The 27883-nt window shown below is 30.5% G+C and overlaps 1 protein-coding gene across 2 annotated transcripts; it reads right to left on the reverse strand.

Moving 5' to 3' along the window:
- Window positions 1-13153: 13153 nt before the first annotated feature.
- LOC132748087 (neuronal acetylcholine receptor subunit beta-3-like) lies at window positions 13154-27081 on the reverse strand. 2 transcript variants are annotated; one of them, XM_060737633.1, is made up of 7 exons: window positions 26897-27081; window positions 18278-18471; window positions 17868-17977; window positions 17118-17578; window positions 16603-16689; window positions 15916-16031; window positions 13154-15347 (listed from the first exon to the last, which is right to left on the reverse strand). In XM_060737633.1, exons 1-7 carry the CDS (start codon window positions 27000-27002, stop codon window positions 14886-14888), a joined length of 1536 nt encoding a protein of 511 aa, XP_060593616.1. In that variant the 5' UTR covers window positions 27003-27081; the 3' UTR covers window positions 13154-14885. The 2 variants fall into 2 exon arrangements, with proteins under 2 accessions (XP_060593616.1, XP_060593617.1); XM_060737634.1 differs by lacking the exon at window positions 26897-27081 and adding an exon at window positions 24266-24568.
- Window positions 27082-27883: the final 802 nt, after the last annotated feature.

Genomic DNA, 27883 nt, shown 5'->3' on the forward strand with positions numbered 1-27883 from the left:
TACTGATTTTATCATTTTATTAGTTCCTCCACAAAAGTTAATATAGCTGTTAAGAAATATAAGACTGACGGAACGAAGGAGTACACCAGCTTTACAAAATAAGCCACCCCCCCGACACACTCAGTAGTATCGCTTACCGTTTCCTAAACAAAAACGAAATAAAATAGTCCGTCACCTTCATAGTACCGTATTTGTCATTGCATTTAAAAGATTTTTCTATTCGTTTAATTGTATTAACGAATCATTATTTGAGTGTATTTTAGGGAGAAAATGTATAGGTATATGATACAGAGAGCTGTCTCTATTTGTCAAACCGTGCGTAATTATTATATGCCGTATTCGATGATGTCTTGGCAACTAAAAATTTAAATAAGTAATATTCTGTATTTCTTCGCTCTAAATTAACGGGTTTTTAATTGCATATTTAAACTTGTCCAGTATATTCAAGTAACAGCATGGCAGGCATTTTAACATTTTGAATATGCAACATGAAGAATTCTTAATTCATGTTCAAGCTTGAATTTTTTTACATAAAACGAATTTGACAGGAAAGGTTTTTCGAAGTATAAACTTTAAGTTTATCAAAAGATATAACCACATTAAGTTATCTAAATCATTGTAAGAATCTTTCATTTAAATTAACATGCACACATTTACTATTACAAAAAGGGCCGACACTTGCTATTACAAAAGATGAATGCACTTACTATTACAAAGGTGAATGCACTTACTATTACAAAAGTGTATGTACTAACTATTATACTTACTATTACAAAACATATGCATTTACTTCCACAGTTTCAGTTGCAAAACGAACACCCGAGAAGTTTGATCATAAAATATAATGCTGCAAGATTTCACGCGAATGCATATTAACTTGATGTTTTAATAAAATATTCTCTACAACTCACATTAAGACAGCTGACTGGAGCTATTATATACCCACTCGGTAAAAATATAGACAAATTAGCATGTGTGATGCATGAATGTGAGCAGGTGTGCTGACTTGATTAACGAAGATGAGAAATGTGTGAAAATATTGCTGATTAGATAAAAAGGTAAGTAGTAATTGAAGGATGCTTTAAGATCAGTGTAATTGCATGTTCACTGTTTAACTGTTCTCTTACATATCCATTACGCATCAATGAGTAATGAATTTTATATTTACCAGTTCATGTTAAATGTTGAATTCTGCTTAAGCCGGTGCTAGGGGGCGTGGACGGTAGTTTGCACTTGACAGTACCGTCCATGAACAGGCTCAATCAAACCGAGCCTGCAACATTTTCAATTTTGCCGTGTTGGGCTCTCTTTAAGGATTCTTATTTCTTTCTATTTTAGCATAACGCTGTCTGTCATAACCATTTTTTCTGGTTAAAGCTTTTTTAAATTATATCAGAAGCTGTTATTTATATACATATTTTCGTTTTATTTAGAACAATCGTAGTCTTGGGCTCAGATGGGGGTCTTTTTAAAAGAAAATCAAGGATACTGTAACGCTGAGATGATTTTCCGTGAAGAAAATCTGCGGTGCCGCCCTGGCCATGACATTTCCTCATAAAACTCGAGTATGATATACTGTAACTGTTTTATCGCATGATAAAACTAGACTTTAGATTAGACGTTAGAATTTTATTTGTATTTCTTTTCCCTTGATGAATTAAAATTCTCCCACTCGGAACTTTGTTCATATTTTATGGTGCAATTAGAACAAGTGAATGACCGACTTTTATGTTTCTTTTTGTTAAAACCCTTAACATGAAAACCAACCAGAAATATGGAAGACGACGCTGATTGGTCAAACTCACATAAAATATTACTATAAATAATTGTTTTGTCCAAATAATGCAGAACCTGTTGCAGCAGTTTTTACAAGATGAACATGCTTTATTTCCTTTCCCGTTGTTTGGCATTCTTAACCCAAAACAGATAACAGCTATGAAAGAAAGATAAATAACCGTGTCATATATTTCTGACTTTTCTCTGTTTTTGATCGGTTTTTCGGCGTCCAACACAGTTCAGGTTATATGACACCGAAGAAGGAAATATGATTTAAGCTAACTTCGGTGTTACAAATTTAAAGCAACACCACAGGTTAAAACCACCTCAGCTGCTGGAAGTAAGAGATGCATAATAATTCGAAACCATATAGTGGCCTCTACAGATCATGCATAGTTAGACCAGTGACTGCAATTCTGATTCCTCAACCCGTAAAGGCAACCCCTCCGCCACAAGAGGCATATTTCGGACAACATTTGAAGACTAAAGATAATAAATATAAGGAGCCGTGCACTGAGTGTAACTGTGCGGGCTTCCGTTTTTCTCTACTTCATAATATTTAAGGAAATCGTATTCAAAAACAGCCACCGGAAAATCTTTGCACCACCGGGATAGTGGCAAACTTCACTACCATTTATAATTGCCCTAAACACTTAAAAATCATTTCATCTGATAGATTTAATGTTAATTATAAATAATTGACTTCATTTGAAACTATTTTAAAATTTTTTCTTATCAAAAATTGTATTTTAAAAAAAAATTCCGGGCGGAAATTCATGTATTCCGCCCGGAATTATGCTGTCCGGCCGGAATTTACTTATATTCCAATTGGAATTTTTTCCAACATTATTATTTATTCCAACGGGAATTTCAATTTTTCCAGCAATGCTTAAACTATAAAAATAACCATTCATACATCCTTTAATGACTTTCTGACTAGTTTTGAAGAACTTATTCTCTAAAATAAAAAAATCCCATTTTGAAAGCTGGAAAAAATTCCGACTGGATTTTTACAGAAAAATTTAAAAAAGCATAAAAGCGATAATAATTAAAGGCAAATGATAGTTTTCGTTAGAAATTAACATAATTATACACGCTGAATTACCAATAAGGTGCTTTGAAAAAAATGAAAATCCGATTGGATTTATTTCCAATTATATTTGTTGGAAAAAATTCCAACTGGATTTTTTTCCAATAAAAGTTATTGGAAAAAAATCCAACTGGATTTTCATCAAATGATTCATTTTCAAATTATTTTACAGTTATACATTTGATTTTCTTTTAATAAGAGATTACGAATTATTTATAACTATGATGATAAATAATAATAATAGTAATAATAATTATAATAATAATAATAATAATAATAATAATAATAATAATAATAATAATAAGAGATATTAATAATAATAATAAAAATAATAATGAAAACAAGGAAGAAGAATAAAATTCCATGATGCGATTATAATTTATATAATCATTACTTTTATTCATTATTATTATTATAATGATTATTATCATTATAATTATTATTATTATTATTATTATAATTACTATTATATTGATTATTTTTATTTTTAGTATTACAATTATTATAATTATGATTATTATGATAACAATTATTATTATTATTATAATTATTATTATTATTATTATTATTATTACTATTATAATCATTATAAATATATATTTTTCTATTATTAACGATTGTTATTATTATTATAATTATTATTAATAATAATTATTATTGTTATTTTTATTTTTATTAATATATATGTTTTTATTATTTATTATTGTTTTTAATCATTATTTTAATTTCTATTATTGTTATTATTATTATAAATCGTATTCAAAAAACATTGTCCTCACATGAAAAAAAGATGTTTTACAGTTTGATTCTTTTAACTGTTAATAACAATGCAAAAGCATACAACGAAGTTGTATGGCCAATGGTAATTATCAGTACCATAAGCTGATCCTGTCTGGAGTAGTTTCCAGGAAATGCAATTTGTTTCATTTATATGTAGATGTGGCGTTGACAACATCGTTTACAGAGACGCAGATTAATTTACGGCGTCTGGTGGGAAAGACAAAAGGTCAAAAGAGTCATTCTTCTTGAATAGAATTCCTAGTTCCATTTTTTTTACATATCATATTAATTATTAAGTATTGTATAACCAATGATTCATTGTGTGATAGGCAACTGAAATATTGAAATAATTTGTGCAAAACAGTATTTATCGGTATGCTATTTTGTATATATGCAATAGTAACGAACAGAGGTATTTCTAAGATAGTTTTTATTCCATGAAATGTCATGTTTAGTTGTCTGTTTTAACTACTCCGTTGCAAACTATATTTCAGTGACACAGTCATTCATAATATATTGTTGGAGTAATTAAAAAAATAAAATAAAAACAATTAAAAAAAACAGATACATTTTCTGTTGGTTCGACTTTATCAAGGAAAGGGCCATAGCTTTCCCGAGGATTTTTTTCTGTCTTAGACCTATAGTAAAATATTGATAGAATTTACACTTATCGTTGAATGTACGATACTGAGCAAAGAGATCAAAGAACACTTATGATTGTTATTCCATGTAACGACTAGTCTTTTTTATCACATATACTATTTTGTTTTTATCGCTAACGGCTTTATCATAGCAGCATATATTATTGACATCTCGACATCAGAATCAAAAGGAAAGCACAGTTGTTACTTATGCACACGCCCAGACAACAACATGAGCTTTCACTCATAATCAATTGCATTTTTGCCAGAATCAAAATGTGAGGATATTTTATACAATTATTAGAAGCAAAGCAAGTATGGAGAATTTACAATTCTCATAAAACATTATATATGACCGTTACAGAAAATGTGTTTCTGGCAAATTGGTTTACAACTTACTTTTTGAATAAATCATTTACCACTATTGTCCATGAATAGGCTCATTGCAACAGTTTCAATTTTTTACGTTTTGGGCGTTCTTTTGGGATTTTGCTTTTGATGTTGCTATTGTACTGATTCACTACTACCGATATTATTTTGAATTAAGGCTTGATGGAAACGAACGTAGAATACAGTTTAGTTTTGAATAAAACATAAGCGAAAATATTTCTTAACATAATTATTATTGCGTACTTTTCTCTTACGTTTTGTTATATTTCAGTTAAAAGACATGTATTATAGCGAGTATTACATTTATTAATATACCATCTTAAGTTGACTGTACTACCCACAGAAGGGTATCGTGATAACCGTATGATGCTGGTGAGCTATCTTCAATTTTCGAAGATATTCTAATAAAGTACTAACCATTCCTACACGGAGACAAGGTTGACTTTCGTTGATTTGTTAACAATGACTTATATCATACTCTGTCTTCAGCTTTGAAAACACTCGCTGCTTTATAAAATAATATACTGTTTTAAAGTCTAAAAACAGATAGATTTTATATATTTTAGATAAGGGTTCTAGATAACAAATATCAGTTTATTTGCACATTACTTTTTGTTTAGTTTAACATCGCAGATTGAGAATAGTTTAACGATCACTTTGTATATTTTTTTAGTCGGTGTAATTGTATAATATAATATTGCATGGTATTTGTTAGAATTTTTAACTACTCCCATATCACAACTGTTGAACAAATGTCCTGCAAAGAATATTCACAGTGTAATATAATTATATCATTTCATATGCAATTGACAAGAAAGAACAAAACAAAACAAAAAACAACAAAAGAACAACATGAACGAATTCTAATACAATGTATTATCAATAGAGGTCACTGAAACATGTAAATGACATGTTTAAGCAATAGTTTTAAAATAGATAAATACAGAATCCCTAAAGAAAGCCCAACACGGCAAAATTGAAAATGTTGCGGAGCCTGTTCATGGACGGTACTGGAAAGTGCAAGTTACCGTCCACTCCCGCTAGCACCGGCTTAAGCAGAATTCAACATTTAAACATGAAATAGTAAAATTTTGAATTTAGAAACATCCGCAGATGTGTTCATACGGCGGTTATCATGGAACCTTCAATGTGACACTTCCGTGCCATTCCATGAAAAGCGGCGTATGGTCCCCAAGTAATAAAAAGCGTGTGCCCTAAACGAGAAAACAATGGGCTGTCATTAAAGGGTGTCATGCCCGTTACATGATGACCATTGATGTACGTGTCGTCCTAGTTTATTCATTTAAATGTTTCCAGTGTCTGTGATGCAATGAACCTGTCTTTAGACGTACAATAGGTTTAATGGTCACATTTTGTAACAATTCATACAGACTGGCTTTCCCCGTGGAATACACACTCAATGTTAGTTTCAACAACATTTTGACAGTCGAAGAAAGAAACGTGACTGGATGACCGACTGCAGCAGACTATCTATCACTTAACATATGCGTCTGATAGATAGAATCACGAGATTTGAGATCGCTTGAGTGTATATTGAGAATATACCAGCTTATTGCGCTTTAACAGAACAACTTTTACAGATAATTCACAACAAATGCGTTTAAAAACATGTTATTGCGTATGTAGATACAATGTAAAGAAGGATCAAAGATGGAGAACGACATTCATTATTATACATAGCTTCAACATCACCCAGTTCATTCATACATTCGCATAATTCGAGTCTATTTGGTTTTTTTGTTCTTGTTTTTTTTAGAAATCTGGGATAACATTTTCTTAATCAGTACGATTACCTTGCATTGCTTTTTGATTTGCACTGAAGTTACTGTACATCTCGTCTTAAAAAATTAGTTACTATTTTACAGTATTATTCTTTTATGTCTGAAATTTATTTACAAACATTGTATGTATATTGACGTAAGTATATATGATAATAAAAATAAAGATTTGCCGTTATGCGAAAGGCTAAAAGCTATGTATTCATATTCATTTGTCTGACATTTGAAAAATATATATACATGTATAAAATTAACAACGTTCCTCATATAAATATTTTTTTTAAATCTGGAACAGTTTCGATTGGTAACACTTGTGAATACTCTTAACTTTAGGGAGGTGGGTTTGTTAAGTACATTACGTCCTACTAGATAAGAAATGTGTGAAAATCCCTGTTGCTTTGATAAACTATATATAATATCAGGAAAGCATTTAGATCGTTCATAAAAACTAGATGCCAAAAATAACAAAATATATCAAAAGTTAATTACTTTCTCCTCGATGGTGGCCACATTTACAGCGTACAGAATGAAAGAATAAAGAGATAACACGGATACGTTTCCATACATAGGATATCTGACTATAATGTCAATTTATTATTCAGACACCTATATCAAATATAAAATTCCCATATTTTTTGGGAGTAACATACAAATCCGTGTTCTTTTTTGTATTTAATTTGGCCTGCTGTAATACGACGGTTTACAAATTAACATGTGGGGGTTGCGTTCATTGAACGCCGCCTTTCCTTGTTGATCTTGTTTATCATATTTCAGCGAGTCAAACATTGTATTTGATAACCTGAAAGCTTGTATATAAATATCAGATATCTTTAGTTAAAATCATGACAAAGATTGTATACGATTATAGTATACTAATTTCCGTGTTGTAGAGATAAAGCATTCAACTGTCATGTAAATAGAATATTAACCCTTCATAGCATTTTGTAACTGTAAGTGAGTTACCTTTGTTGTTTAACAAAAATAATGTACGAATGGTGCGCAGTATTTACTCCAGTCCATTGTGCTTTTGTTTATGGCACTCAAATTAATTTACCTGTCACGAAAGTTTCACATTGAAGATTCATGATCCCTTTAGTATCACAAAGTCTCTGGCGAGATGTATAAACTGCAGAGGCGTGGAGTCAGTGGTTTGGATTGTCAATAAAACATATATCTAAACTAATTAACCGAAACCAGCGTTGCATTAGACTGTTTCGGGAATGTATGACCCTTTCAACGTTCAATTAATTGTTCACTGGCGGATATCATACTGACTATCAAACTTATTGAGAAGATATCAACACACAAAATGAAAATTAAAATACTGAAAATAAATGACCGTAACAATTTACTTGATCTGGATAACATCGCTGAGCTAAAACATCCGTTTCCGAATCCCGTTAAATTAATGCACTGTATATTTATAATGGTATTTGAGATGGACAAAATCAAGCTCATTTCCTAGACTTTTTATTTAGTGCGTAAATTTATTGTAACTAACAATTCATGACTGAAAAATAACTGTCACACGACAAATTTAAATGTATTTGCACATGTTTTCAACATTAAAATTATAATGAGAACTTTTCAATCATTGAGATTATTTTTTGTTACATTTATGTGTACGGAACACAATTTCCCCGCTTTTTGCATCTTGTATATATAGCATAACCATTAGTAAATCAGCAATCAATGGTTCAAGCGGAAAAACGTAATATTCTAACGAAGTCAAAACGGAAATAATGGAAATACAATCATTATGGAGTGCATCACGACAACACAATGTTAAGTTATACATTTTGTTGGATGAAAACATGTACAACATATATTAATCCTTAAAACATTACCGCATCAGCATCTCAAAATTGCCAAAAATCACTATTTTGCGTTGATTTTTTCCATCAAGATTGATTTCAATGTGCTGCAACTTCTCAATGGATTGAGATAGAGTCAAAGGCTTTTCAGCGTTGGTTACATGTTACCTTATGACGCCCTGGAGTCATTTTTAGTCTCTCACAAGTCCAAAATTTTCTTGATGATGAGAAGGCTGCCGCCCCCTTCAAACCCCCAAACAGAAGAGGGCAAATCCCCCTTCAGGCAACCCCTTGATGTATCTTTTAAAAGGATAGGGGGCGGCGCCGAAAAAGTGGTCACTTTTTTGAACAACTTTTCTCAAACAAAAAAAGTGTTCGGGGCCTTAATTAGGCATTGTTTTCACCATTTATGACAAGAAAAAGGGGCTGAAAAAGGCGAAAAAGGTGTATATCTGGTAATGGGTTAAAAAGAAAATGCAAGGCCAGCAATTATGTTACAAATTCGGATAAGGGAATATCCCTAGGGAGTACATGTAACAGTAACAAAGTTTATGAGTGAAAATTGCAGAACCGGTTTGATTTTGATTGACTTTGCTTATGAGATGTAAAGGCAAGTGCAAAATATCGCACGCCCCTTAAATCGGTACCCTTTTCCTGCAGGATTAGTATAATAAATTTGCCTTGCTTTGGATTTGGTAAAGTGGTATGATTTCAAAATAAAAGTACAAAAAACTAAGCTACGAACGGCAGTATAGAGCCAGATTTGCATTCTTGTTTGGCTCTTTCTTAGAGGGGAAATAAAATGGAGAAAAACGAAAAATCGCAATTCTTTCGGTTTTAGCGGGAAATTCTAGTAAAATGATATAAATATGAACTTATTTAATAAATTTCGCCATCTTGATTAATAGTTACAATCATAATCTGCATTATCATGATGGTTTTGGAACACAAGCTTATTTTTTTTAGCATGGGAAATGGAAACGACGAAATTCAAGTAATAGAAATAAGCAACAATGAACTCCGAGATAATTCAATCAAACGGGATAAGAGCTAATGGTGTCAATTTTGTTAGACAGCACATCTATAGAAAGTTCAAAAATTTGATTTGCCATTCGGTTTAATGTACTAATATGGAAAATTTGATTGCCAGTCTATCCCATTTATAACATTCACAAAAAGACGAATTCGCTTCTGAAACTGTTAATGCACAATCAGACATATGCAACGCAATCTCGCCGGCATTTTCTCCAAATGTCAGAAAAAAGCAAGACTTTCCATTTATCTATAAAGGCTGATTTGATTTTGACAAATTTAATAGAAAAAGAAAGATCAATTTACGACGCATATATATGAGCCGCGTCACGACAAAACCAACATAGTGTGTTTGCGACCAGCATGGATCCAGACCAGCCTGCGCATCCGCGCAATCTGATCAGGATCCATGCTTGTCGCTATCAGTTTCTCCACTTGTAATAGGGTTTGTAAACGAACATCATGGATCCTGATAAGAAAGCGGATGCGCAGGCTGGTCTGAATCCATGCTGGTCGCCAATGCATTATGTTGGTTTTGTCATGGCACGGCTCATATATGTATGACTATGAATAAAGACAATAAAAAATTAGCTATTTTGCAGCAGCGGATTGTTGAACCAATTATGATGGTCGTAGACGTTTATCACGTCAATAGAAATAAAGTTTCCTTTTAAAAGGAAAGGCTTGCACAGTTGTGCCTTCATCCCAACCCTTTAAAATTGTTTTTTTTTTGGTTTCAATTTATTATCACATTTTTTTTTAAGTACGGTATTTGTATATCATAAAGGGTTGATTTAGTTTTTTTGTTTTTTTTAGAAAACCGAATATTTTTTGTCAAAACGATTTGAAATCTATTCTCTATTGTATAAAACTAATAAACAAAATGATCAATCGTAAAAATACTAACGTGATACTGAATGAAAACAAGTGTGCACATTTCATTCCTTTGCTTTATAGACAAGTAAATGCACTAAAATACTTCGTTACGTGGTACCAATTAATAAGCATGTATCAACTATGTTACACGATCACAAATAGACGATGCGCTATCTGTACAAGGTTAATGATATACATGGGCTATTTTTAGACTACCTCACCAAGAAGTTCAGTAGATCTAAATATCACTCGATCATGCGTGATTTGGTAAGCAGGACCACCCTTTGAAGCTACAGTCACCATTCTCTATTGTATAAAACTAATACAGACAAAAAACAATTATAAAAGAAACTAACTTTTGCGTCTTGAAAAACAATTGAAACGGGACAATTTCGTTTATAATTTATTACGGTTTAAACCGATAAATCAAGTAAAAATAGAAATCCTATCTATATAAACAAACTGGGATCACCGGAGTAACTAAAATAGCTTAGATTTCCGTAATATTACTTCGTCTGATTCCGCAATATGACGGAATCGCCCGAATTGTCACGATTGCAATCGGAACTACATCGGCTATTATCATTAATCCGAAGGTGACGGAAAAGGCCGAAAAGTTGCGATTGGCACGATTGCAGCTGGTTTCCCGTTCAATCATGCACCAACAGATGTAAGCAGGAAACCACCTAACCGGAACAAGTTTTCCAAATGAAATGGCTTGCAGCCGTGGCTGCAAGCCAATAAAAACAACAACAAAACATGTCTGACTTGATCAAAAATGCACAACTGTTGGAACTGAATGACTTCGAGCATAACTAATCAATAAGTTATATGTTTTATAATCTCAGTATCAAAAACATTAACTTGTTATAATATAAAATACTGCCGTCGTGCATTAGCTAATGCATCAAGTTAACGTTTTATGCACTCAGTATCCTTACGTTAATGCAAAGATTTATATTTTATTAAATAAAGATCTTCGATAATGAAAGATAGGCTACAAAGTGGCGATTTTTCGGGATGAACTGCGTGAAACATGCAACGTTTCGATTACGAAAATCGTTATTTATCACATGGAATTGAAGCAAAGTAAACAATTCCATAAAAAAAAAAAAATAAAAAAAAACAACTTATCCCGATAATAACGTAAATCTTATAATTGACAGATTTGTTATGGTAATAAAGTTAATCATTTATGCACGGGCACATTTGTCATGTGTCATGATAATAACGCAAAGCTTACCTGTAAACGGCACATGTAACAAGTTTGTAATGATAATAACGTAGAGCTTACTGCAAGCGACATATGTAACAAGTTTGTAATTATAATAACGCAGAGCTTACTGCAAGCGGCATATGTAACAAGTTTGCAATGATAATAACGTAGAGCTTACTGCAAGCGGCATATGTAACAAGTTTGCAATGATAATAACGCAGAGCTTACTGCAAGCGGCATATGTAACAAGTTTGCAATGATAATAACGTAGAGCTTACTGCAAGCGACATATGTAACAAGTTTGTAATTATAATAACGCAGAGCTTACTGCAAGCGGCATATGTAACAAGTTTGCAATGATAATAACGTAGAGCTTACTGCAAGCGGCATATGTAACAAGTTTGTAATGATAATAACGATAATCTTATATACACGGTGTTTATATATATATATCAGTTCTGACAACAATAATTAATGCATATATGCACATTGCAAATTATATGTGCACGGTGCATATTTGACAAATATGCAATCATGATAATAACGTAAATAATTAATGCACGGTGCATATTTGAAGAAAAACATGCCATGATTATTACGTAAACATCTTTCATACCGATGGACTTTTGACAAAGTCATTCTGATTTAAACGTTATATCATTTAAGCGCGGACAATATAAAAAATGTATCATGTTAATAACGTTAATTCGCATATGCATGTATACATGGTAATTTTTCATGATAATAGCGAAATACGTCTTTTACAAACTAATCATAAGTCATATATGGTATTCCATGTATATATCTTCTTTAACTGTATGACATTTTACCCTTTTTAAACTGTCATTTTTCATTGCACTAAAACAAACTGTCCTGTTCTTACTATGAAATTATCATACATGTTTTTTTTGTGTTTTTTTTTGCAAACCTGTAATATTACTTTTTCCATCCCGAATTCTTATGCGTTTCAAGTCATTTCATTTAAACGTTCAATCAACTAGAATTTCTTATGCAAGGATGTATGAAAGGGCACTATTTTTTTCAATAATCGTATATATATTTTTATGATTGTTGCTTTGTTATCATAATTTTTAAGAATCTGCCGAGAATTGTTATGATCTCATTTAAAGGTATCGAATGTTAGCACGGTATAGGACAGCTGTACGGAGTTGAATCATATTTCCATTCAATGATAAATTACTGATCTTTCCGAATAATATTTAAAAAAAAAACAAGAATAAAGACCAATAAGGTAAAGGCAACGTTCATAGGACGCAGCCCCCCCCCACCCCCGACACACCCAAGCAGGGCACCCAGAAATACTTTTCGTGTTGAAAATTGTCAGATATATTCATGTAGGCGGTAAGTATTCAAGATATGTTTTTTTTAAATCTTTTTCCTCTTTTGAACAAGACAATGGAAGGGTTGGAAAGTGAGGTACGTTCACACGTTAGAACACATCTGCGGATGTTTCTCAATTCAACATTTCACCATTACCATCATCTGCTAAGGCCGGTGCTAAGGGGCGTGGACGGTAACTTGCCATTGCACTTACCATTACCGTACATGAACAGACTCAATCAAACCGAGCCTGCAACATTTTCAATTTTGTCGTTTTGGGCATTCTGTAGGGATCCTTTATTTCTCTCTATTTCAAATTAATCAAAAGACGACAAATGAGATATTTTATATTCTCTTCAATAACATGAGCATATGATATAAAAATAACAAACACGTGATAACCGTGAACACTTTAATTCATATTTGCTCCTTTTATATAGTTACCTACCCAGCAGCAGTCCACAAGATATTGCTACATGAATCTTTAATGTCATATCAAAGTTTATTTACAAAAATACGTCACTTGTCAATGTTTGATGAAAAGTGTGGCAATCTATTTTTACACATTTGTAACAATTATGTCATGAGATGGAAAAGGAATTTTAGGTGTGTGTACATTCATGTTAAAAAGACAAGCTATACAAAAAGTAGCTAAAGTCTTAATATTTAAACAAAAATCATTTAATTCAATAACAGGCATGCGTCAAATATACATTGTCACGTGATAAGATGTATTACTACGATGAAAGGGACATAATTACTTTTACATACAGGTACAACAATAATATCTTTTTTTTATTTACAACCATTTATTAATGATATGATTTGTAATTGCTAATAAAAGAACATTGTGCCTCTAAAAGCTCAAATACAACGTTTGTCTTCTTAGCCAAATAGAAGTTAAAGAGGATTGAGAAATCTATTATGTTATACCATAGAAATACTCAAGCTAAATATATAAAAGTAAACATGAAATTAAAATATAAAATGCGACCGGAAGACAAATATTGCTTTGTATGTTATTTCAACAGCCTATCTATCTATAAGCATCATATATTTATATGAATATCAAATATTGCAGTAATATAGGAAGCAACTCGTGTTATATTCAATGCCCTATTATATAATCATGATAAAATTCATTCTTTATTTAACAACTAATTTGAGGGGAGTGGTGGCCTAGTGGTTAAGGTGTCTGCCTCACAACCCAGAGATCATGGGTCGAGCCCTACTCGGGTCACGACCATGCTTCTTCATATGACACCAGTACTGGTTGGTTCCAGGAAGCGGACTCGAAAGTGATTAATATAAGTTGCAAGAACTTGTTTCGCAATCGAGCTTAAATAAATATGTTTAAACCAACAACTAATTTACGATTTTTCAAAGAGATTTCACTGAAGTATTTTACATGACTGGACTGAATACATGTTTCGGCTTTTTTCCATAGCATTTGATGTGAATATTTACTAATAACGTGTGTACAAGTGTCAGATCATAGCCCTTGTTTAATAATAATTTCCATTGTTCAAAATAACCTAAAATGAAAAAAGAATTAACGCTTTTAACTCAAATCTGACTAAACTTTGTACAGGTTTAAAAAGTTTATTGAGAAAATCTCTTTATTTTTGTCATATCTGCTTGTTTTATACGCTCAATCTGATCTATATTAGATTTTCAAACTTTATATTGTTAGTGCTTTTTGACAATAGTTGTGGTCCTTAAACAATTATTATTGAGTCTGTTCAATATTATAAATAATGTATATATTAGCTATACCAAAACCTGGCCGTCGGGATTCTTCATTCTGGACAAGATATACGCCCATTTTAAATAATTACTTCTATCAAGTTTAATCCATGTTAAATTGTTAAGTGTACAAACTTTCATACAGACGTTGATCTTAACGATTCTAAGGCTAAGAACATAAATAATAAATATTCTATCATTTTACAGCATCATATGGTTTACAACGATTCTCTTACAGTTTTTCTATAACATAATTACATTTATCACATCGGACGACTTTTAATGATTTCAGCACAGTTTCAAACATGTACAAATTTATATAACATTTACTCCTCTAAGGCGTGTTACAAGAATAGTTGGAACTGATTGTTCCTCAAACCAGCACTATGAGCTGCTGTTCCCGTCCTTTCCAAAGAGCACAAAATCGAATACCGTCGAAATGGACACAATCATTATGATAAGATAAATGACAAAGAACAGTCTGTCAAGTACAACAGCAACCAGTCTCCACTCTTTAATTGTTTTCTCAAGTTTATCGAGTTTCGTTTGCTTGTCAACTAGATATTCACACTGTGACCGGATGTCACGAATGTCATGCGCAAGGCTTCTCAACCACAATGCTTCCGGCTTGTCTGTTTGGCCATCCGAAAGCGTCCTGATAAGAATTTCCTCGTCGGCGACATCGGTGTATGGCACATGATTATCATTCATGTGTGAAGCGATGTCTTTGTTTAGTTGTGTAGGAACAACATTATATCTTTTACTTCCAATTTCTCGACCGGCATTCTCTAATTTGACAAATTCTCCACGCATGCAGAACAGCCGTGCTAAACCATCAATAACAATCTGAAATATTTAATGTAATATAGTTTACAAAATATTATGTTGCTGATTACAAGTGACAATATCAATGTCACTCATGTTAAGATGTGCTTTTTGTTAGGAATATGTTTGTTTATTAAAAAATTTGATATTTGATTGACTTTACGCACATTTTTAGACATATCAGTATCATTCATAATACATGTGATAAATTATGCGCTTTTTGTTAGGAATATTTTTGACTTTGATTAAAATGTTTCATATTTTACTGATTTTACGCACATTTTTATGAACAAAAATCTAATATTAACTTAATTGACCATTCAAAATCTGAATTGAAACAGAGGATTTGCACAACGTGTTTATTTATAAAAATATACGACACTTGTAAGTTTCAATTTTTACTAATCCGCTAATCTTATACTGTGTATCAATAATTAGTAAACTATTTTAATATTAATTTGGCAAATTTTATGACTGATAATATTACAAAACTTTGGTTATTTCAAATAATTTTCTTGTAAATATGCAGAGTACTTAAATAAGGGTATAATTACATATATGTACTTGATTATTAAAGTAAAGCTCTCACCTTTTTAACAACAAAGGGGACATCCCGTTTGGCCCCATGGAAATACAAATTGACCACAATCACTGACAGAAACGCCGATAATGTGATTAAAACCATATTCAAGCAGTAATACGCTCCTGTAAATTAAATTTAAAAACAATTGATTCAAACGTGTAGCATTTAAAAAAATAAATGTTATATCATGACTAACTATTTGACATGTTATCTGTACAAAATAGTGTCACATTACGAATTGATATTAAAAGTAATAAGACTGAATGCTACACAAATTTGAACATAAATATTTGTATATTAATATAAATTCTTGCATAAAAGCTGCGCATGCAGGTACACGTATACGTTAACGGAGGACAAAACATGCATTAATTAACGGATTGATTCTAGTCAAGTCCATAAAGTCCGTAAAGCACTTGTGTGTGTGATTCGTTATACGAAATACAATAGCCGAATATCCGATTATGAGGTATTCTTTTATACAGGATTTTCGCCATTGCACTTTTCTTGGTCATTGACAACTTCAAAAGCCCTTAGACTTACTATATCCCTCGCCCTCGGGCATTGGGCTTTAATTTCGCCTTCCTGCTACTATAGATGTTAATGCACGAAAAAAGGTGAATTAACCCTCTATAACATAAATGAATGAAATACTTCCTATATAGCATTGTTACTTATTATCAAATAACTAACCTATAAGGGGAATAGAAGACGCTGATGGAGGTGTAGACTCGGCTAGTAGCAGAAGCAACACGAAAAACGCCACAAATATATTCATACCTGTAACGAAATAAATGTTTATATATCTGATAATTTTTTTAAGCTTTCCAAATTAAATGAAATTAAATATAAAAATTGATACCATCTCAAAATTTATTTATTTATACTCAACGTTTGTGTCTTAATTATGCACGGAGGAACACCAAAGGTCTTTCTTCGCAAGTAAAGCCGCCAAATGACGTTGACAGGTTTCGTGCGTTATAAAACACAACAAAATACTCAAATGTGAACGCTTTTCTTTACAATTCTTTGAATAATTTTCCTCATATAATTCAAACAGAATTGCAAACCTTACAGTTACAACATCCTATATTTAATAAGAAACACATAGTAACGTTTACTTAGATTTATATTTCAAAGAAAAACTCATTTGTGTCTTAAAAAGCAATATTTTCAAATGTTTAATTTAAAAAAAACAAATTACAAACCTAATTGCATTTTTGCTGGAGACTCAGGAGGTAGCCAGAACAAAACTAGAGTGAGAGACGATAACAGGATACAAGGCAAAATAAGAATATAGTTGTAAAAGGCAGGCTGGCGCCGGATCTGTAAATAAAATGTTATGTCTACAAACGGCTCTCCAGGACAACACGTGTACCATATCACACTTTTCTTAGCAGATGATGAGGCAACTTTCCATTCGTTGTTTGGTATATACTCGGTAAAGTCAAATCCCTCTTTCACGTCATATAATAGTTCAAGCATAATTTTACTGCCATCATATGTCCAGGAGCCGAATTTCATTTTACACGTTTGGACGTCAAATGGAAAGTATTGAATATTAATTGAACACGAACTTTTATAAATGGCCTGTGGAATCCATTGTATACTACCGTCATGTTGAACTACAACTAGTGTCTCTCGTTTCTCTTCTAGTCTTATATCTGCACTGAAATAAAACGATAACATTTCTTTTATATCATGTATGTTTAAAATAAATAACAAAAAGGTTGTATTATAGTATTTGTAAAGCCTACTAATATTCTTAAAAATGGAAATATGTTTATGTATATTACGTAATAAAAATGTGTCGTTAAACAAATCAGATGAACGATATGTAAAATAATAAATCAAGAGCAATTTTAATATTTTATTCATAAATGAATACTTATAATTGTAAACTTGCAATTTAGCAGTAGTAAATTTTTTGATAGGAAAAGATCTCATTGTTTACTTACTAGTTATATAGTTTTATATCTGGCGTCCAAACTCTGTCAGACGGAACTCTTACTTTTGTAATGTTTGCGTACAGTTCAGGATCCCAACTCATGTAAATATCTTTCCATGCCTATAAAACAAATAATTTATCATCTCCGCAATTCATCATTTAGTCTATATACACTCCATGTCGTGTCAAAGACATGGGCCTTTGACTTTACATGACAACATTTGTGGTTATGAAAATTTCCAATTAACACAAACTTACAAGAGTATTTTAAGGAAAACCCAAGTTCACATATAAATTAAAAATATTGACTAAGTTTAAAATGACTCTTTATTACAAATAATATAATTACACAAAATATTACATGCCAATATGATTATAATAAGGTGTACCATCTAAAGCTCAGAGAAAAAAATCACTTACATAAGATGCCCATACATTAGTTGCCAGAACTTGATTACGTTCATCTAGGTCAAGAATTTGAATTAAGCTAAGACCGTAGTAGACGGTTAAAGTATCATTTTGTTCTACTATCGGACGTCCCATTTTCCCGCGAGCCTCATATTCTTCGAGTAATGTTCGTATAAGCTTCTTTTCCATTGATGTCTCAAGATATCCTAAAAGAAAAACAGAAGAAGAATCTAAATTAAAAATCAAACTTAAGTTTTCAATAGTGTTTTTATGATCAATATTGATAGAAACTAGACTAAATGCTAGACCATTCTTTGGAATATACGTCTGAAAAATAAAATATTATCAATGCCATTTATACCGTCACGAAAAAAATGTATCTTTACGCATGAATTTAACGTGCGTGTTAGACGTCAGTTTTTAACCAATATGAATCATTTCGGCGACTTAATTGTAATATATACGCACTGTTTACTGACATGATATGTTATTGAATGGAAACGTCTGTAACGTTGCAAAGGGAAATACTAATCAAATGTGAGCGATGCATTCGTTTGTAATAACACAACGGTATGTAGCAAATGAAAATAAAACACTGTTTTATTCAAGGCCTTTCTTTCAGGAGTTCAAAATGTAAAATAATGTCAAACTTAAAAAGTTAAACACAATATACTTATAAATATAGTTGAAACAATGAACTAAAAATAACGTAGCGTTTTAATATTACGTTTAAATATTATAAAAAAAATATGCTACTAGTATTAAATCTAAATTGTTATCTAAATAGTTATATCTTATCAAGTAAGTCTACAAACATTTACATATAAAATAAATCATAAAACATATAAATGAAACATATACATTGTAAGCCGTTCAATTATAATATTTCTAATGCTATTTAAGTCATCGAAGTATTTGAAAGTGCTTCACCATAAATAAGTCATCATCTTCTTTAGAGATTTTTACAATATTACTCTTATTCATTTAAAATGGTCGTTCTTTTGATTAATTTGATGCACTTTTCTAGTCTTTTATTGCAGTTATGAATGTCTCAACCCTCTTCTCATAATGCTATCTTTAAAGATCAAAGACCAGTTTTGTATTATCTGTAAACATTTACATTCTGTTCTCGACATTAGTCTCGTATTTTATTATAGTTTGGTATATACTTGACATATCGACAACCAAATCAAAAGGAAAGCGCAGTTGTTACTAATGTACACGCCCAGACAACAACCAGAGCAATCACTCAGTATTAAACCAGCGCCGTTTCTTATTCTTATCGGAAACGTGCTTTCCGAAAACTTGCTATTTCGGCAAAATTGGCGTTTACTATAATGAAATATGTTTCGGAAAAACCAAAGCAATGGTGAAATATGGTTTTATGTAGCATGTGGATATTTGACAATTTCAAACAAACTTTGATAAAAATACTAAACGTTTTGCACTTCATTAATTTCATAAATTGTCTTTATTAATGATTACTGATATATGGAAAATATTTGAATTTGAATTGTCAGATTTTTTTTAGGAAATGTATCGTAAATTTGGAAAATTAAAATACTATCTATTTGTTTATCACCAGTTTTTGAATAAAGTTGTAGTTAAGGTAAGTGTAACCATGAACAGGCTAAATAAAACCGAGCCTGCAACATTTTTAATTTTGTCGTTTTGGACGTTCTTTAGGATTCCGTTTTTCCTCTATTTTACTGCTTTTCATATATATATACAAGATCACTTGTTTTATTTACATGTACTACAAGGATGACGGATGACAAGAAAGGACTATTGATGACCCTTACAAATCGGTAAACTTGTGTTTTATATTATCAGAAAGCCGATGCTACTCTCGTAATTCCTATTTTTAGAAGGTTCTTTTTAACGAGAAGGATATTTCCCACTATCACAGTATATTTATTATTTTAGTAAATTCATTACTAATTCGTTTATGATAAATGTAAATTTGTGGCTGAAAGTTGTACATGTAACTTGCATAATGTATCAATAATGGGAATTCGATGCCATGAATTTCAGACGCGCCTTATCAAACACATTCTTGTGCTTCCGCAAATATCAAAAGTATATTTTTGCTGCTAGATTCAAAGAGATAACAGGCTTAATGAATTTCATTTAATATATATAACAGGTGTTAAACACTTTTTTCTTGTTAATGCCTTGCATTCAATACAGTATATACCGTCGGACATAAAAATAAAGATCCGAAATGATATACATACATATATAAATACACATTTCAATATCTATCGCAAATGTACAATACACTCTAAATATCTGTATTTATTTACTGTTAATGCTATCAAAACTGTGTATTCATCTCAATATTATAGCCACTTCAAAATGTACCAGTTAGTTTTCCAAGGCGAAATACATGTTGATCAACATATTTGTCTAACATTCTTTTTTACTTATTTCTACTTGTAATCTATTGACTACTGAACAGTTTTGCAATAATCAACTTTGATCATCGTTGAAACGGACGATCTGAATATTTTATGCGGTTTATTTCTCCCCGTATATCAGCTAGATATGTTTATTTTGTGTTATTTTTATTTAATTATGTGACTTTGTAGTTGAAATGAATTTACACAGTCTTTTTATAAAGCAAAAGCATGAAACAATTAAGTAATTTGTCATTAATAACTGTTTAGTTCTGCATTAGTTTCTACAAGTTTCAATTTCTTTTGATGAGTGTATGTGCAAGTAAAGAAAGAACTATTTGGCCACATTGTACCTATAACACCTGTATTTTCATTAGCGTGAAATTAATACAAGAAGTTATATAAATATTTACAAAAGATTAAGAATGATATATACGCAAAATTAGTATGCACATATATTCTCGTGATTTGCACAGCAAACTGTAACTTAACCACATGATAAGATTATTTGTATGATAAATTATTGTATGCCGATCAAACTGTAAACAAACAAATGACTGACACCATTAAAACGAAATGGCAACATTATATCTTTCTAGGAACGAAAGTAGTAACATGCGTGAAAACTCATAACTATAAGCAGGTGTCTAGAATTAATGTACTTAATATCAAAAGATAAGAGAAATACACGATCTTCTTGGTGATTAGATAAATAGGTAATTAGATAGATAAACAAAAAGTGATAATTAATCTCATTTTCTACTTATTTGTGAAAAGACTAAACGCTATTTTTAACAACACTCCTCCCTGAATACTCTCTGAAGTGAAGATAAATATGTTTAAGTGGCATAAAAGTAACATTATCATAAATAATGGTTATTAATAGAGCGTTATATTTGACACATTGTAATGAATATATATTTCAAAACTTCATTAATAATATTTCTTATGTATATCTTTGTACTAAAATGAATGTTATGGTCCTTTTGGTAGCTGCATGTTAAATGAAATTAATACTATAAATTCCGGAGAGAATAACATTTCAATAAAAGTCACACCATACTATCATTTGATAGTTAATCAATAAACGGTACACACGGGACAAATCTAAGTATTGAAAGCAGTTCATCATTCTGTCACTTGTATTGTTCAATTCACAACTATTCAAGTTTGTACACAGCCTTTGTTGGTTTTTTTTATTTGCTTCATAGATTGATGGGCACGTTACATAATTTTCCTTTTCTGTCGCTTGTAAAAAGCATAACCATTAGCAAGAAAGCACACATGATTTGATGATTGAAAGGAAATGGTAATTATTGCATCCAGACGGGACTGAGAACGGAAAACCAATATTGAATGTTATAAGAACAAAATGGGCATTATCACGATATTTGAAGGCGATACGAAAAGTTATGGTAAGTTAGATATCTCTTTTACACACCACAGACATAGATGTTACAATTGAATATGTAAGTTATTTATAGAATTCGGGTATTGCGTCATTTTGTAATTCATATAAAACAATGCAACAGGACAAACAAGTCACAATATTAGTTCTTTGAAACAGAGCGAGTTATAAAATCTTTATAAGAATATTTAGCAATGGTATTTATAATTATCAAACATTAAATGAGAAACACATGTATCTATATACATTACGATTGTGATAACCTTGAAAATTCGCAGTCGAAATTATTGAAATAAGGGAGTTTAAGATACAATGCCGCACATAGTGCCGTCTTTATGTAAGAAAAAAACACCATCGATGAAATTCAAGAAAATAAGACGTCATCTAAGTTTTACCTATCGTATATTTCATTTCTTTCCATCGTGTTTATTTTCTTCTTTATAAAATGATGCATGGAATATTTTAAACTGTAAAAATAAATACAAAAAATAAAAAAAAAATATTATTGCACGCAAAAGAACAAAGCAATATATTTTACAGTACTATCATATAGAGAATATTCAAGTTTTTTTCTATAAATACATGATTTATTTTCATCGAGTGGTATGAAAATAAATATTTCATGAGTGGTGGTAGCCACGAGTGAAATATGGTAATTTTCATGCCACAAGATGAAAATAAATCATGTATTTATAGAAAAAACTTGAATATTCTCTATATGATAGAGTATTGAATTTTCTGTTTATTATATACATTTATCTTTTTTGCGATAAAATTTGAAAGACTTTCCCTTAAATTTTGTGTACTGGCAGAATTTAAAAGAAAGTAGTCCGGCAAGACACCAGTAAAAATACGGAAAATATGTTTCACTGCAGTGAAAAATAAATTTTACAGTGAAAATACGGAAAATGAAAATACGCATTTTATTTCATTAATATTTCTCAATATTTCATTTATAAGTATATAATAAATCATGTTAAATGTTAGAACCGGTTTTTCTATAATACGAATTTATATAAAAATACATATTTTATAACATAAATGCCACATTACACAGTTCTTTTTTCCATATCAACACAAGCATGATAACTTTAATTGGAGAATTATAAACAAGGGATATGTCATGTATTTTTTATTTTTCATTTTTATGAAAGAACTGTCAACGGTTACACACTTCCCCTGTTATGTAACAAAACATTTAAATTTTCAATTCTAATATTCGAAAAATATATTATATTTTAATTTTACTTAATATATGTTAGTAGCGAATATGTTTAACTTATTTATTGTAAAAGCAATACAATTCCAGCGACGGTACAAAAGTTGTTTATGCTTAAATACTATAACGATTAGAATGAAGAATCCTTTGTAAGTTAGATAAGTAATATGTCTTTTTTGCCACAATAAATAATTTTAATAGTTATCTGCTAACAAGTTCCAAACAAATACATGACGAGTTAAATATTGTATGTTAATTTAGCAGAAAAAAGGGTTTTATCTCTTTATAACATCTTGTTGAGCAACACTGATATGAAATAATTGATAGTTTCTAATGCTTTGCATCAGCAATGTTGTTAATAGCATAATGCACAGTGCACCTGTTCTAAAACTTGTAGCAACCTGCATCATAAACAATGTGATGAAGGGTGATAAAGGATTTCCAGCAAAGGCAAAATGATAACAAGTGTATCTTGTAGTGTATCTTGTAATATACGATGAAACGATTTATAAACATAACCATACATTGTAATCATATACATATAAAAAATACTTCCTCGAATATAGATGAGTATAATAAGTATAAAAGATACAACAAGTTATAGATTTAATTAAGAATGATATAAGAATCTTATTGTAATCATGTATTTCGAATTGTGCGGGCTTTCTAAAGCTGATAATATATTGTTGTGAAAGGAGTGTTTCTTGGTCAGTGTGTAGCGTTCGTTTGTCTACTCACTTAAGGCATAGTGGCGTAAGTGTACCATTTCTTCATGCATTCAAAAGTCTCAATTTACCTTTTAGAGTGTAACAGTATCGAGTATATTATTTTTTAGTATTTGTTATTCATATATATAAATTCATATATAATTAATTTAATGCGTATTAAATAAATATACAAATGCAACGTACATAATATATATTCGATAAATAATATATCATTCTAATACGATATAAATAAAATGTTGGCTTTACCTTCCTTTCTTAACAATGTACTTTCATTCAGTTTTCCGTCGCAAGCATATAATTCATTAAACACAAATAATATTTTCACCATAAGAAAATGTTTTAAATCCATGATGCCGTTATGAAATTAGTCAAATAAAACGACGGCTTAACTACATGTGACTGTATAATATCTCCGATAAAGACAGACTGATAATTCAATAATGAAAGTACCTGTGTAACGCTTTCTGTATTTTATATACAGGCGGTAAATGCATGATAACGAAACGTCAACATGCAAAATTCCTTGCGGCTGATTGGTTACAAATATATCAGCTTCCAAGTAATTATCAAATGATACTATCATTAAATACGAGAGAAAAACACATTAACCGATACTACACTTTTGCGATTTTCTGATTGGTTGAAAATATATTTGTTTTATAATCAGGTACAACTAGTTGGTATTGGTTTTTGAAGAACATTAGATATAAACACACATATTGAGTTACATGCATTAAAAACTTCATTCGATTCTTGGGTAGAGCAAAACAGCTAATCATATTTCCTCGCAAAATGAACTGTAACACAAATTACTTGAAATTATTTTGCTCACAAACATCTATATAAAGTGTTTGTATAATAACTTTTATTTATTTATTAAACCACATAGCTATGCCGTTGATTCACCCTTATGCTAACTTATCATATAAAAAGCAGACATCAACATATACCATTAATTTAACATCATAGAAATATATTGATATTTGAAAAAATTGATCTGATAATAAAACCTTGCTAAAGTATTTGGTGATTTAGTGATTTGATTATGATGTAAATGATAATTTTTAATTTGGAAAAAATATACATTTCGATCAAATAAAAATTACGCTATTTTGACAAACCTGCAAAAGTGATAATATAATATAATGTTGTGCTTGCACATTTGAATGGAAAAGAAGTTGCAGTGCATCTGTTCATTAGTTTCAGAAACACATAGTACATTATCTAAACCAGAATTTAGAAATCTAATTTACATATCTTTGTTTAGTGGTTTTCTTCTTACACAAATTAAATATTTTTACAAATTTGTCTTGAAATAACAAATATGTTGAAGTTTAAAAGCAAAGATAAATATTAATGTAAATATATTGCAACTGAATACAGCTCTTTTTAAGCCAATTTCACCGTATTTATTCTTAGATTTTTACACAGAACTTATCTAAAGTTAATTTTCCAGCTGTTTGCAAAAATGCTTATATTTTCCAGGCACTTATATTTACGGGTTTATTTCATAACATTCATTAATGGAAAATGAAGTTTTGCAGAAGCTGAATAAACAACAACCCATTCTATCTTCAGTGCAAATTATACCTATACTCCTCCTGCCCAATATATATAACTAGATATTATAATTACTACCATTGCACTTGAAATACCTCTAGTGTTAAGCAAAGACCATTGTTTCATATTGTGAAACATCACAATCATAGCTGATATTTTAGAATAGAAGTTAAGGAAGTGAACATAAAATATCTCATCGCATATTTGACTACCGAATAACTAAATCACAAAATTATAATTTTGCAGAATAATAAAGAATAATTGTTCTTATGTCTTTATGAACCACATTAATGCTGCTTTATGACATAAAAAGATTTTATGCTTCAAAGTTGACAAATAAAAGCAGATCTGAATTATTTTTATTTGATAGATGTGACATATATTTGATTGATTTTAAATTAAAACTTTTTATGAGGACATCGAATATTCGCGAATATTTTATTTCATTTCTTAACTTTAAATAACATTTTTACAAAAGATGCTGACTTTTAATTGAAACATTTTTTTTCAGCCATGAAATATTTAAACTATAAAACAGAAAACATGCTATAGTTATATACCTGTACAGACAATGACCTGTAGGCTAGCTATTTGCATATAGGCTAGTAATTCCTCGCCTAATAAATCGATTTCCGGAATTGTCTTCCTCATCAATGAAAAACAGCTTTGGATTTGACAGTATTATTGGTACAAAACACTACAATTTACGATGCAAATATATCTGTCTAGTGTAGTCTTAAGACGGTATAAATTTATTACATAGACAATTGTTAATAGGAAATTCTCTTTTGACGGGACATTTCCTAGTAATTTTATTGTGCCAAAAGCGTATGATATTTCTACAAAATCGATTGAAATACTGTCTGGGAATTGAAAAGGAATGAAAATAATATTACTTTTAACTTATATGTTTTTGTCTTGATTAAACACCGATTGTCTGGCAATTCAATTCAATGATTTTGGTAGTTTCTTAATTGAATTGTTCTGTTAGACTACAGAGTCAAAAGGTATAAATAATAAAAACATTGACCACAAAACATGAATTAAAAGATGTGTACGAAATATAGGTTGCCACTTAAATAGCTGGTTTATCATAATTATTTTTTTCCTTTCTTTGGAATAGCGTTTATTTCCAAATTCGTCAATTTTACACAAGAAATTATTTGTTTTTACCTACGTACAACATTACTTTTAAAATTTATATTTACAAGTATTCATATAAAACTACTTACATGTTTTAAACGTTAGAATTACAATATCGAAAAGCGTAACGGTATCTCAAATCTAGAGAAAAAAGATAAACACTGTCAAACTTACCATTTTTTCTTAGTGGCGATGTTTTGTTAATTTCCAGTGCAGTAGTTTGAAAAGTATTCAAGCCGAACAAAACATGCATAAATAGTTTTAAGAAATACATATCCATTTTGAATACATATTATAAAAAATCCAATAAAAAATAGAATAAAACTGATTTAAATGTTAAACACCCTGGCCAGCGCAAAGCATCAACCTAAATGAGATATTACTCGATAGCTCCAATACCTCCTAACTACGCGCCTATTTTCCATAATGACAGTACATATACCATTTTTCCCGGGCTTATCGTATCATCAGACACACTCACTTGTTACCATTTTGTTTTCTAATCAGTTGGCTGAATTTTTCAGAGTATGAAAAATTAATGTTTAAAATAATTCCAGACATACTTAAACATAGTTACAATTATTTAATTGCCAGAATGAATATTTTGTCCGATTACTAATTAATGGATGTATCGATTCGATAACTATTTGCATCGAGGCGACATAGCGTGAAAAATTAAATTAAATATTAAATAAAAATGTAACTTACGTGGAGGCGATAAACTGTTCAACTGTAAAGCCTTAAAATGTTGTTAAAAATTCAACTAAAATATGATGTTTTATTTCTTTTTATAAGGGTTTCTGTAGGAAGATATATATTTGAAGTTTTATAATATAGACAATACATACCTATAATTTATTATATATATTATTATTATACATAGATATATAATAATAGTTCTCTTTTTTCAACGTCAAATTGTTTGAGAAATGAATTTATAACTATATAAATTAAAACATTAAAACAGGCTTACGTTTCAAAAGGCAATTTAACGTTTACTCTGTTAATATTTTAGGGATGTATAATTCATATTTCGGCCTATTTCTTCGAACAACACAAAAAAACTGCCCGAGATTAAAATGAATCGTGCCTTCTCTATTTAGCTAAAATTTCTCTAAATTAGCTTGTTTGTACATTGTCTGTTCTATATTCTTTATACAT

This window comes from Ruditapes philippinarum, unplaced genomic scaffold, assembly GCF_026571515.1.
Source record: "Ruditapes philippinarum isolate M1 unplaced genomic scaffold, ASM2657151v2 ctg6308_1_1_1_1, whole genome shotgun sequence".
In the NCBI taxonomy this organism is placed as follows: Eukaryota; Metazoa; Mollusca; class Bivalvia; order Venerida; family Veneridae; genus Ruditapes; species Ruditapes philippinarum.

What these genes read in the sequence shown, in the direction of transcription:
- LOC132748087 (XM_060737633.1), bottom strand. Translation starts at nt 27,002, where the DNA reads ATGGATATGTATTTCTTAAAACTATTTATGCATGTTTTGTTCGGCTTG. An exon ending in GTCTTCTATTCCCCTTATAG is followed by an intron (nt 16,032 to 16,602) that starts GTTAGTTATTTG and finishes TTTAATTTACAG; the next exon opens with GAGCGTATTACTGCTTGAAT. An exon ending in TCCCCTTTGTTGTTAAAAAG is followed by an intron (nt 15,348 to 15,915) that starts GTGAGAGCTTTA and finishes TAAATATTTCAG; the next exon opens with ATTGTTATTGATGGTTTAGC.